The sequence below is a fragment of the Saccostrea echinata genome, unplaced genomic scaffold (genome assembly GCF_033153115.1).
Source record: "Saccostrea echinata isolate AGI-Se365-2 ecotype Australia unplaced genomic scaffold, CSIRO_AGI_Sech_v1 ptg000054l, whole genome shotgun sequence".
Taxonomy (NCBI): Eukaryota; Metazoa; Mollusca; class Bivalvia; order Ostreida; family Ostreidae; genus Saccostrea; species Saccostrea echinata.
In genome coordinates this window covers 52,809,594-52,823,696 of record NW_026889803.1, presented here as the reverse complement: position 1 = coordinate 52,823,696, position 14,103 = coordinate 52,809,594, and the positions used below count along the sequence as shown (strand labels likewise).

The 14,103-nt window shown below is 32.2% G+C and overlaps 1 protein-coding gene across 1 annotated transcript; it reads right to left on the bottom strand.

Annotated features, from left to right (window-relative positions):
* Positions 1-2,092: 2,092 nt before the first annotated feature.
* Positions 2,093-13,185, bottom strand: LOC133205011 (uncharacterized). The gene is made up of 4 exons (XM_061340752.1): positions 12,684-13,185; positions 11,709-11,788; positions 4,574-4,718; positions 2,093-2,226 (listed from the first exon to the last, which is right to left on the bottom strand). The coding sequence occupies exons 1-4, from the start codon at positions 13,183-13,185 to the stop codon at positions 2,093-2,095; spliced, it is 861 nt and encodes a 286-aa protein (XP_061196736.1).
* Positions 13,186-14,103: the final 918 nt, after the last annotated feature.

The following is a 14,103-nucleotide window of genomic DNA, read 5'->3' as shown; positions in this document are numbered from 1 at the left end:
TACAGGGAACAAAAATCGTCAAATTGTTTTCTATATCGTGAGAAGTGAGAATAAAACCAGATTCTGTGACAAAACACTTTTTCCATATAGGAAAATAAGTTTTAAAATACATAAAAATATAATTTTCATTAGTTGTTTTTAGCAATGAAATTTCACTTTCCTTCGGTTACCGTAACTCATTTCAATAAAAAAAAATATTACTAAGCACTGAATCATGTTTTTCTTTTCACCTGAAAAAAATCAAGATACATTCGAGTTATCTTGTTCGTGAAGAGTATGTTTTTAAATCAACAAACAAAATTAACACTTAATGATGGTTTACTTTTTGCACATACAAAAGAAGGTTAGAAACATACCGGTATATTTGCATATTCTGTAAATCCCGATGTCTCTTATACTGAAAATGAATTTAATAGCATGGTTATACCTGAAAGATATGTAGGAATAAATTTGTGGTTCCTCATATGTATCATCAAAAGTTTGAATATAGGATTCTGGTTTTCTTCAACGATCCATTGATGTCAGATACTGATCATCATTTTACGTATTTTACTATTCTTGTATTTTTTTGTCTTTGGTTTAGACAACTTTTTTCATCTTAAATTATTTTGAATATTCTTTTCTTCAGTGAGTTTTCATTTTTCTGTTAACTACCTTCCACTATTTGACGGATGTCAGGCATAAACGATTTTGTTTAGGATTTTACAGCTTTAATTATTTTTTCCTTTCATTTTTTCTCCCTGATAAGTTCACCTGAGTCACTCAGGTGACATATTGCTATCTGTTTTCGTCCGTCGTCGTACGTTGTGCGTTAACTTTTGAACATTTTCAGCTTCTTCTCTGGTACCGCTGAACCAATTTCAACCAATTTTGGCATAGAACATCTATGAGTGAAGGGGAATAAAAAATTTGAAGTTCATAGTTCCTGCTCTCCTGAAGCCTTAGAGGTGGGGCTAAAGCCATCAAAATTAGTGCTATCTTTAAAAATCATTTTCTTTACTCCTGGACATCAAGCAATCAAACTGCTGACATGATTGTAATAAGCATTGAACCCTCTACCAAAATTGTGTAATTCAATGCCCCAAGGTCAGAGGTTCTAATGATCAAGAGTGTATCTTCCAAGATTATGGAATTTGTGGTCCCAGGGTCAGGGTTCAGATTTGGGGGGGGGTGTCTATTGAAAATTTAGTGATAAAGCATTATTTTTTTTAAAATCTTCTCTGCCCCTGGGTATTTTACAGATAAAATAAGTGCATAGTAATGATGAGCAAGGGTGCCTATTCCAAAATTTAGAATATTATGGCCTCTGGGTCAGGGGTTTTGGTGTAAAGGCGGGGCTCTATTGATTATATAGTGAAATGCTGTATTTCTTTGAAAATCTTCTTCTCTGCTCTTTGGTATGTAGCAGATAAACAAAATGCACGGTTATGATGATCAAGAGTCTTCCAAAATTATGAAATTTATGGCCCCAGGGTGAGGGGTTCTGCAGGAGGGGGGGCTCTATTGATTATTTATTGAAAATGCGAGATATTTAAATTTGAATTCATTTTAGATATGTCTTCAGCTTAGCTCTATGACGGGGTTTTAACTCGGGGGAAATAAATTTCACATATGAAAAAGTCTCTTAGCTTTTTGTCAATCATCTATATAGTTTGCTTAATAAATGTATTGCCACTAGAATAAAGACGATGTGCAACGGTATCATGCATTTTCAATATATAAATACCTCGACATCCTGTAATCTGCCCCATGGGACATGAAATATATGATTTATTATGCTTTCTTTGTTCATTGAAATGCCCCTCTCCCTGTTTTGAATAATTTTGATCCATCCCTTCTTGAAAAGATTTTGGAATGACCCCACCCTAATTTATCTATTTCTCCACTTTGAAAGGGGTTTAGTCAGTGAATTTCAAGGATTCTTGATCGCATGTTCTGTCAAAATGTCCAAAGCGTAAAAATGTCACACAACTGACAAAGACTAAAAAAAATGGAATAATGGTCACCTTAGAAAACAAACAAAAGTGGTAATTTTTTTAAATTTTTAAATCATAATCCAAACATTGTAAAGTACTAAAAGTTAGGCTTACCTTCATTTATTTCTGCGTTTCATTAGGAACACTACAATGCCAATGATGAGAGCAAGGCCTATCAAAACTCCAAATATACCAACTATTGTCAAATATGAAGGTCCGCCATTTTCATCAGAATCAGAATTATCAAAATCTATTTAATAAATAAGGAAACTTTAAAAAATGAATGTCAAAGAAATCAATACATAGAAAATGATACATCCATATTCATAAATTTCTATCAAATATTTAAATTGGTAACATATAACAGTAGCTCATTTATACAAAAAAAAAAAAAAAAAAAAAAAAAAAAAAAAAAAATACTGTCAAAGAAAAAATGTTAACTGCATAAATTAGAAATTTACTTACGCTGAGACAGTGCATAATGCTAAAATCTGAGTCTAGTAAGTAAAGTTTCATAGATGGAAATCTTTTGATCCTTATAAATTTCACCATAGTAACATACATATCTTTATAAGTGACGTATCCTAGCAAAAATATACTGCATATAACAGAATTTGAATGATTTAGCAATACTTGAAATTGTTAGAAAAACTAGAATTTTCTGATGAGACTGTAGCTCTACTGGTTTTAAGTAATTGAAAAATTAGACTTTGACCTTAAGTTTACATTTCGTTTTTTTCCTTAAATTTACATTTACAGAATTATATGTACGTTGTACATGTATATATGTATCTTGATGTTTTTTAGATAGTAATTGTACTACGGAATTTTTTTTTGTTACAGAATCATCTTTCAAGAGATGCAAAGCTACAAATTGTAAAATTGGATCCAGATATCGTCATATAGATTCAAATTTGTTCACATGCTAGGGACGGGCAGGACAGGCGTGCTTACCATGGTCCGAAAGGGCAGCAATGGTGACACAAAAGGGATACAAAGCTACAAATTTTTAGATTTTTATGCAGGTATTCTCATGTAGCATACAGTCACTTCTGTTTAGGGTGCCTTGCTATGAGTCTATGAAGAAGTCGCAAATTTTACATCAAAATATATAGAACAAATAATTTTTTTTAAGCAGAAAGAACACATGGAGATATTCAAGATAGTTCAGTTTACGGCCCAGGAATTTTAAACAAAATTATAACGGTGCCAAGAAATGTCAGTGTCAGAGGCATTCATGATAAAGCAATACAAGGCCATGGAAGGAAGGAATGACACGTGTTTGTTATTTTCAATGAAATGTGTTGTTAAAAAATCACATCCGTTCGGAATTTAAGACTAGAAATCAATGCAATGAAAAGTAAAGGAAATGTTAATTAACATTCTGAGAATAAGAAAAAAAAAATGCGTCGTCAATATCATGTTACTTAGTTCCTATATGGCCTGTGATACATTGGATTATTATACTCTTTTGTTATTCCTATTCACAAATTTTCTTATTTTTATTCAAAAACATATCATTCCTATTCGATCAAACGTAATTCCTATTCGACAAGTTGTTATTCTTAAGCGAAAACATGTGATTCCTATTCGATAATTTGTTATTCATATTCGGAAACATGTGATTCCTATTTGATAATTTTTGTCATACTACCAAGAATGCAATTATTGAAAACTTTTTCTATGACAAAAAAAATGGATGCCTGGATTAGTATATATTTTTGGACCTACTTTGCTTTTCAATTATGCAAATAATAAATTTCTAAAGTATTAAGAGATTGGAAACTTTCTATGATGTTCAAAATTCTACCTTTCTGCAACCATCCTTATTAGTCTATATAACTTTTTGTCACTTTAAATCCCATTACATGAATTGTGAAACTTTAAATGGAAAATAAAAATCTATGCAGTTGAACTTATTCATTTTACTCATATAAACATGACCTTAGTTGTTATTTTCAAGATTTTTGATAAAAGTTTATTTGTATCACCTGTCCATAACATTGATTTATTCTGATGCACAATTGTCTGACCGTTCATTGTGTCATAAGCTAGGGCACTGTAGACGTACTTTTCTATCGTGTGGGATTAGTTTATGTACGTGGTCACAAATTTTCAGCGAAATTTTGTCTGAGGTACTTCAGGTTCATCTAAGAAGAATGACAATCCAAGAATTCTGCTTGAACAGAAATTGTCATTCTGGGGAGTTATGATCCCGTTTACAGTGTATCATCTCTATATGAAAGTTCAGACAAGTACTGGACAAAAAATCTCACGAGAAGTGAACAATAAAATTTATCTAAATCAATGCCCTTTTGAAGCAGAACTAGATGCATCAGTACCCCGAAAGTTTTACAAGGGAATAGATAAAAGGAAGAAAATGTAATGTGGCAAGAAAAAACAAACCCAAACAAACAAACACCTCGCCCAGAAAAAAACCCAGGCATATATTACACTCGGTTGACTATTGGACCTCTTCTGAATAAGATAACATACAAAAATAACATTAATCAGTGTTACATATCCTGCATCTTTAATCATTTACGACTAAATTTCCAAAGGTATGTTTCAAACAAAATGTTACAGTGAATATATACCTTCGACAGGTTCTGGTACTTTGAGCATTTGCTGCTCACATTCCCCAGCTGCATTACAGCATTTATAGCTGACAGTTACACCACTTGTACAGTTTGATATCACTTTGTAGCCATTCACTGTCTCTGTCATGCCCGTCTCATTATTCTGAATGAAAGAAAACATTTAAAACTGAAATACTACTTTAAGAAAAAAAAAGTTTTGTCTACTTAGTTTGAAAATAGCATGACTTTGTGAAGACTTCTTATTAATTACTCAACATACATCAAGATGACCTGCATCACGTGAGTATACTGGTAAACAAACACTTCTCAAAATTTAAAGCGACACCGTGACGCACAAACGGTAAATTGACAAACATTAAGAATTTTTGCATGGCCCGTGCAAAGAGGAAGGTACGGTTTTGGCTTTATTGTGCCCTATAAAAATTTAATGTTTTCAAAAAGTGTTGAAATTGGCATAAATATGAGTTGAGTATATAAATGTGATTATGAAAGAATATGGCATGATGGAGGGCTATTCTGTAAATAAGACATCATTAATTTCATATTTTTGCAAGTTTTAAGCAACAAAAGCCACAAAATGACTCATTCCTGGGGGTATTTTCCTTGAAAAATAGTGTCCTCAGCCGTCACCCACTTCAATATTCGAAAATGTTGTGTAAAAATTCTTTGAAAAATCACACTTCTCACAATCTTTGTGGGCGGTGCATGTGGTCTACCTTATCTGAAAATTGATGTCTTCTGCAACTTTTTAAGAAAATACGGGAAAATGCATAAGCTTATGACGTCACAATTAGCATTTATAATTAGGAAGACAATTTGAGAAAAATGATTTGTATCATCTTAGTGCATGGAGTTTCAACAATTAGAAAGCATGAATTTTAATTTCTTTCATATTATCATATTAAACAAATACGGGGCCAGATTTGTATTGAAAATGAACGGGTACCTTGTTCTTTTGTTCAATTTCTGAAAGTATTAGGTTTTTCCGGCACTTATATTGTGCAGTCTCTTCTTGCTTTGAAGTACATTTTATTTGTCATATCTTTGCTTTACTCATAATTTTCATAAATCTTTCGCTTTATGATTCATATATCTTAAAAGAAACACATGATTTTGACTCATTATATAACTTTAAGAACCTTCAAGTCCTTTAGGACGAATGGATAAACTTGATTAATAACTATGCTTTTTTTGCCTCTGAAACCTGTACAATGTAAGTTCTTTTGATATGTAATTTTGTTTCCGTGTATCGTTTATACAGTAGGACCTGTCTGATCCAACATATGCACTGGGAGACAAAATTTTGTGTCGGAATAGAGAGGATGTCAGATTACACAGTGTAATAAACATACGAGGGTTGTTCGAAAAGTTCGCGGACTACCCGCGTCATAATGTTTTTGCTTATCGTCATAATATATCCAAATTTGGCAGAAATGTTTCAACAATAAATTCGAATGACGTGTATAAAAATTTTTAATTGAAATATCGTGATTTATTTCAAACTTGTCCAGATTTAATAATTGCGAAAATCGGATCGCAGAGCAGGACATTCAGTAATTTACAATCTATACACTAGTAAATGATATATGTTATCATATCCTCTGTAAAATGACGCAGAAACGGACAAAAATAGGAATTTGAATAAGGGTGGGAATTAACAGTGAAATGGATTGCATGGGTGTCGGAATAGACATTTTCACTGGAAATAATAGTGATTTGCTAGTGTGTACCTGTTTTGAATTCTGTTGATATGTAATTATATTTCTGTATTGGGTGTTCAGCACCTGTGCATATAATATCTTGGTTCTTAAAATTAAAAACACAAACAAATAAACAAACCTCATTTTGTTTTCACCATGAGTTCTGAGATTTTTGATTTCACCACAGCTTTGACCAGGCCCTAGTTTACACTCCATTATTATCAGAATCACAACAACATAAGTTTAAGAGAAAAAAGGTATGAGAAAAGAAGTTTTTCCTCTCCATATATATGGAACTTTTTAATCATTCCACTAATTTATCAAAATAACTATAATTCATACTACATTTTGTGTTTAATTTTTCTTCTCAGTACTGAGTTAAATCTTCAGTTGATTCAAGTGATTTAATTAAGTATTAATTTGCTCAAGTCATTCAATTCTAAAGTCGCCGTGGTTAGAGCGTTTGCTCTAGAGAGAGGAATAAGGAGTTGATTCTTATAAGACGTGTTAAAATTCACTGTGTGACACAGAAACCGGTCTTTCGGATGAGACCATATATAAACCGATGTACTGTGTCGCAGTATAGGTGCAGGCACTAAAAAGATCCCTCACTGCTCAAAGGCCGTAAGTGCGGAGTACAGGTCTAAATTTGCAACCCTACAGGAAGTGGTGCTGTCTCAATATGAGTGAAAAATTCTCGAAAGACATAAACAAATAAACAAACAATCATTACTAAAACTTTTTTTATAATTTCGAAAAAGACTACGGTCATTTTACTATCACAAGTATGTCATAAATATTTTTAATAGATTCAACGTCATGAACAAGGTCTGTAAGTTTTATCTGAAACAATTACAAAAAAAATTCATATATTTCTCTTATTGACCACAACTTGTAAATGAACTTCAGATCAGATTCACATCTTAAACTTTCTTATCATAAGGATTGACTAAACATTTCCTATAATGAAATGCTTCAGAGATTCGATTGCTTTAGATTATTTACAAATATATTTTTTATTTCATTGGACGATTTAATCATGCATTATTATGTTGCCGAACAAATCTGACAAAGTGTGTTTGACTTAGTAACATTCGTGAGTTAAATTCCATTTAGAAAATCTTCATGGCTTTCCTAACTTATTCTAATATCTTAATCAGAAAGAAGCTTCAGCTTACTAAAGAACATAGCTTCCTTCTAATATGGGCCCGATAAGATTAGGATCGTTAGTTTTACTGTAAATTTATAGAAATGCACTGAAGTAGATATTGATAATAATAAGGACAAAATGAGTTAATGGCATTCGTGGCCAAGGTCAAAACTAGTATTACTTTGGCATTTCGAAAATTCGATAAATGATGATTTTTTGTCAAATATTTAGCTTTCAATCAGCTTAACCCCCCCCCCCCCCCACTCCCACTTAGATTTGTCCTGGATCACTAGGCGCGTAGGTTATTTGCAGATCCATCAATGATTGATTTATGAATTGTACATCAAGAAAAAAAGTCTTTTTCAGTACATTTAAAGGGGTTTAGACACAGACTTGAGGTTAATATTTTCCCGAATTTTTAGTATAATATTATGACTTACAAGTTGCTAGAACATTTCATACTAAAGTACGTGTGTATTATAAGAGTGTGTTTAAAAACTCCATTTATCTAAAAATTATTAAAACTACGAATTGCAGGACCTGTTTGCAATGGATTGACACACTTCTTTGCACTTTCTCGAAGTATACTTTACCCTTAAAATTTAAGAAAAGTTGTAAATTTGTTGTGTATCAATGAAAAATATTAAAACTATAATCCAGAAAATTCAGAGTAGAAATGTGAGAAGGTAAAAATAACTCACTAGTATTGTCAATCCGTGTTCAATGATGTGTCAGAGTAAAAAAATTGAATACGATCGATAATAACAATTAACAACTAGAAAATCTGCTATTACAAGCAATAGCGTATGTCACCCCGAACTGAACCATAAGCTATAAGATTCTTCAAATCTTAAAGAAGTGATCGAGTATTCGTAGACCCCCCCCCCCACCACCACCACCTTTCTTTACGCTTGCTAGCTTTGGTCAAACCAAAGTTACGGGAAGCGAAAGTAGAGTAAGGTTCACGTCAAAACATGGCTGAAGCAAAATAATTCCTGAATTTTCCTCTTCAAACCGGGCATTTCTGCATTGAACGGGGGCAGATATTTTTTATGAGATTATAAAGTATGTGAAAATCTTCTTAGTGTAGGAGAATCATGAACACTTCCGGCCTGCTGATCTTTTAGGTACAGTAATGATGAGGTTTTCGCGGAAAAGCGGGAGCGAATCCCAGGATTTTCAATGAATAAAAACGATGGAAATTAAATTTAAATAATTCTCAATATCATTGAATGAAATTATTCATATGCAAGTAATACATTCACCAGAAAACGCGAAATGCTATTGAATACAGCTGACAATCGCTAAATTTTAAAGATAAATTTATTTTAAATAAAATAATTATAATTTCTAAAGACAAAACAGATGAGGAATGAATGCTGGCAATCAGCGGAACTGAATTTTATTAACGAAACTCATAAGATCTCACTATCATTTGTAAATTTTATATCTTGCATATCTTTCTCGCCGTTTCGTGGGAAAGGGGGGGTGATCTTGAGAAGAGACTTGTTAATCCTTTTTATTTACGAAAAATTCATTGCTAAGGAAATAGGAAGGTTTTCCGTCTCTTCTCCATCACCAGAAAAGTTTTACTTCTACACTACGTATTACCGAAGTAGCGTCCCCGTAATTTTTATAAATGAAAATAAAATGAATAGTTTTTTGTGTTTAAGAAACGTTGGTCCTACGTTTTCTTGGAAATGCTAAGATATCTAATTTCCTCCTAATCATATCAAGAAACTGGTAATATAAAAAAAGCTTCATAGACTTTCATTTACGTACCCTAGGATTATTCTGAAAAAAAAAATTAGGAAGATAAAGACATTAAATAATACCGGTACACAACTTTAAAAAATGAATCATCAAACGTTTACACAACGTTTTTTGGCCAGTGATTTCAAGAAACTGCAAATACAAATTTTTCAATTTGTAAATAGGCATTGCTACATACAATCATCCAAAATTATTAAATAACAAAAGTATGCTGTGGTAAGAGTGGAAAAGTAATTTTTAAAATGAAACTTCTGAGAGCATACAATGGCAACGTGACAGCAACATTTCTTAAATTATTTTTTCTTTTCTAATGGCAACGTTGGTGAAAACTTTAAATGAAATTTGCACAACTACGAAAAGTGATTATTATTTCTGTGAAAGGGTTCAATAGGATTGTCAAAGCCTTTTACAAGAACATTCAAGGACAAAAGCAAGTGTGGAAACATCACGAAATATAGATGACTCGACTGCAGCTTTTTTTTTCTATATTAATCGTACTTTTTGTCCATTCTGTTCCATTATTTTGCAGGATTCACTTTGATAGGATGCGACAAACAACCCATTAAAGTTTCAAAACAGATTTTACACCAAAAAAAAAAAAAAAAAAAAAAAAAAAAAAAAAAAAAATGAAAAAAAAGGAAATTAAAAAAAATATGACTCTTTGTCTGTTGCCATGGCAACAGTGACAAATCTGAAAATTTTGAAGGGTTTTAGCACAACTACAGTTGGTGATTACCATTTCTATAAAGTTTCAGTAAGTTTGTATGGATCATTTTAAAAAAAAACTTGCAGGACGGACTCACTAGTAATTTATCACAAAAATAGTCACGTGACATCAACTTTTCTTCAATTACTTGTATTTTCCGTCGAGCCTTTTCAAATTTTTTTTTGCCTAAATTTTTTGACAGGAGGAAAGGTACACTTCTTTAAAGTTTCAAAAAGATTTGATCAAAAGCAGCCGAAAAAGATGAAATTTAAAAAAAACCCCACTTTTTATCAGTTTCCATGGGAACAGTTGCCATTTTGAAAATTTTGAAGAAAGATTACACATCTTTAGCTAGTGATCATTATGACAGTTGAATTTCATCAAGATTGACAGATCCATCTTCGAGAAATTGTGCGGAGCGCGTTATTGGTCGAACAATAGCAATATGTCGTCCGGGGTGACATAATAACAGAGCTCGTGCTCATGTTTAGAAACGGAGATGTTTGACGGTGATATTATAATTACTGAATTCTAAGAAATTTCATATCTAACTGACGGTATTTTTTTTAAAAAAAAAAAAAAAAGAAGATAAATATAGAAAGTACGAGGGCTCTTTTGATTGACATTTGGCAGGAATCGGGGCGCACTTGAAAAGTGAAAACATTATTGAACTGTTAAATTAAATTTTAACATTCTTTTGGTGTAATATGTTCCTATGAAATAGGAAAGGAAAATATTTTTCCCTATAATGTGTTTTGATTTTGTTAAAAAAATTTGAAACATGGCTAGATGAGTCATTTGGTACAAAAATTTTAAATTTTTAAACACGTTTTTCTAAAAATTTGCTATCTATGGTCATCTCTCTACGTTTTTAAAAAAGACATTTGTGTGCATTTGTATTCAAAGAAACGAACAGACATTTGTAAAAAATGGAGAGAAGACCCAGAGTCTATAAAAAATGAACTTTTTCCAAACAAATACCAATGTGTAAATGCGTTGCTTCCTTGTCATTTTAAATTTCATAGTGTTTGTGTAGCGATGATAGCTTTAAAGAGTATACGTTACCAGTCCAGCACACTTAGGAGAGGTTTTTGTTCGATCCTCGCATGGAACATTTTATTTTTTTTTTTCTCTTTTATACAAACAATAAAGTCATTTTTAGTTGGATTTTATTTACTGATTTATAAAAGTTTTAAAAGAGATAAATTCTGGTTCAGATGCACGGGGAATGAAAAACAATTTTTCAAACCTACGGGACTGAAACTTAATTTCATATTCTTGTTAGGTGTTTATTATTTATGTGAAGTGTTACTGTGTTATCGTAATTATTAAGATAAGTGGACTGAAATATTTCAAATTTGCAAGCTATTTTAATGTAAATCATTTTCCTATGTACGTAACTTTGTAATGTCTATCCAATTGGTCAGTCGACCAAATCGTGGACATTTAAACCATAAATGTTTCGTACAGTCACATGATTCCTGCAGATCGCACGCCAAGTACGCCCTTCTTCTTTAAAATTATTAACAAAATCAATGCAACTGTGGCCAGATTCCCTGAATGGACACTCAATTTTTATTATTCACTTCAATATATGATGCAAATCCTGCTTTAAAAATCATATACCAACCTAAATTTCCTTGCGTCCAGGAAAACATCTGAGGAATCATCAATGAGACATACATACCTTCGAAATTTCACTACATCTGTTCTGGACATGGTTCATAGCTTGAATAAATGATTTTTTTTAAATGACTTTATTTTCCCGTGCATAAGTGAATATTTAAAAAAAAAATGTTATACCATTAGAGTCCCATCTTCTCCTGTGAAACAAGTTGAAAAAACACATCCATCCTTTTCCTTGGGATTCTCAAAGCAAATATCTGAAATGGATAGATATACTATCAAGTGTTAGGCTTAAATGTATTACATGATAAGAATAGCCAAAAGATGGCGAAAGCACAGTGTAGTAAACTGTAGGCTGTGTTAAGGTTGACGCATCCAAAATCCTCAAATTGCATTAACTTTCATGATTTAATGTCCCTATAGGACTCAAACTTCCCCAGATAAAAATACTCGATACAATTATAGTAGTCTATATTTTTTTTTTTTATCCCAGTGACCACAAATATATCATTTCTAAGGTTTTTGACAATACACTCATGGTGTTCAAGACGATAGTTAAAAAAAATCTTTATTAGTTTTAACGAAAGCTGATTACCATAACTTACTTTTCTGTTAGCATTTTCCAGGCCGAAAGCTACATTAAATGACAAAGATTGATAGTTGTTGCCTCGAAGACTCAATATGTTTCAAAAAACAAAGATTCGCAAACTTACAAATATGAATATAATCGAAATTTTAGTGTCTTAGACATGCATCTGAGACGAATTGAAAATTGGTGTACGATTCAAAAAGTAGGTCCTGTGAGGTTCATTTGGTTTGTTACATCCTGAGACCCAATTTGCATAGAGGAGGTTTGAGGACACAAATCCTCAAAATATGCACATATTATGGTTTAATGAAGGTGTTATATTTTGTCAACTATGAATAACCTTTTATTTAAAAGAGAACTTTAAGCAAAAAGATTCTTTAGATCTGTGTCCAAGTATTGAATATACATGTCGGTTAACAGATCCTTGAGATGTGGTTTATTTTCCAAAAAAGGTATCATTATATACTCATAGCATAGGCTCGCCGAACCTTTGTCCCAGATGAGCTCAAATTCAGAGACACTTCGTGAGCCTCAAGCTTTATCTTTGTAAACTAACTGCATACCTTTTACTGGCAATTCCAGGACATATTCTGGCGACTGTTTTGCAGCATTGGTGTAATTAATCACAAGAATATAATTAGAAACATCATTTTTCTGCACATTCAGTAACACTACATTTTTCAGCTGTGACGAATCATCATAAAAGTCAATTAATAGCCGTCCTTCCACAACATCCATCAAAGTTTCCAATTTTTTCTCAGCTACTTTGGCAAAGGTTGGATCTCCCTTTACATCATATTTATACACAAGATAACTTCCCACTGTAAGATCCTTTCTTTGAGGGAGATCAAAGAACAAAGTAACATTGTCACTAATACAGGCGTTGATAGTTTTTTTAAGTTCCTGACCAAGTACTGCAAAGACAATGCAGACATTATGGAATATTAGATATATGTAAAATGAGGTATGAAAGTTATAACCGGAGGCTATAAGTTTACAGAGTTTTACTGTGGATCTTACCCAATAACAATCTAAGAAATCATGCACAATTAATTCTATACACATCTTGTTTATTTTTGAGTATTTTCCTTAGTAATTGGACTGCTATGGTTACTCAATGGATAGACGCTTTGCCTTATATTCTGAAGATCAAGAGATTGAATTGCTACAATATCGAATAAGATCTTAGCAATTGATCCCTTTTAAAACGTTTGACATTAGAAAGTAAAATTTTATTTTTTGAAATGTAAAAAATAATGATATAAACAACAAATAAAAACAACGGGAAAAAACCCTATTTTATGATTAAGCAATGACACGAATAACTTAGGTTCTTCACTTGGTTGAGCTTAAACATATTTTATTGGTTGATTTGCCTATGTATTAAACTAATGACGGTTTGAACACCCTGGTTTTGACTAGAAATACATGTATATAAAAACAAAGAAACTTTTTTAATAATTTAATCCCGTTTCATTTAAAGAAATGCAGACCCTGAGCATATGCGTCCCTAACCCGATTTTTTAACTGTCACACATTTCCTCTTGCATTTAATATACAACTGCTTTTTATAAGGATAACTAGCATTAAATCAGAAAGCAAAGGAAGCATTCAAATAAACATCGATACTGTAACAAAATAAGTTGCCTGCACTGTACCCTTATCACCTACACATGGGGTGTATATCTCTCAGTTGATTTGATACGCGAGAGCATGCTCCATGTATTAACAATTTCTAAAACGAGGTAAGTTATTGACAAACAAGTTGATGAAACAAGAATATCAACAGTCTCGTTTAAAGTTATCATTTCGTAAGTTCTATGGTCGATACAATGACCTTGTCAGCAAATACAATCTATCATTAAGTCATATGTTGACTCACCTTTTCATACTAATCGTTAGGCCATTATTTACACACTGAATTGTCGACGGATTTTTTCCCGTTATTTACCGATCATGACAAGAAGCACACGGCGGGTGGGA

Excerpts from the sequence above, each read along its gene's own strand:
- LOC133205011 (XM_061340752.1), bottom strand. The coding sequence starts at position 13,185 with ATGTGTATAGAATTAATTGTGCATGATTTCTTAGATTGTTATTGGGTA. Across the intron at positions 11,789-12,683 it reads CCTGGAATTGCCAGTAAAAG|ATATTTGCTTTGAGAATCCC; the intron begins GTATGCAGTTAG and ends TATCCATTTCAG. Across the intron at positions 2,227-4,573 it reads AGTACCAGAACCTGTCGAAG|ATTTTGATAATTCTGATTCT; the intron begins GTATATATTCAC and ends TTTATTAAATAG.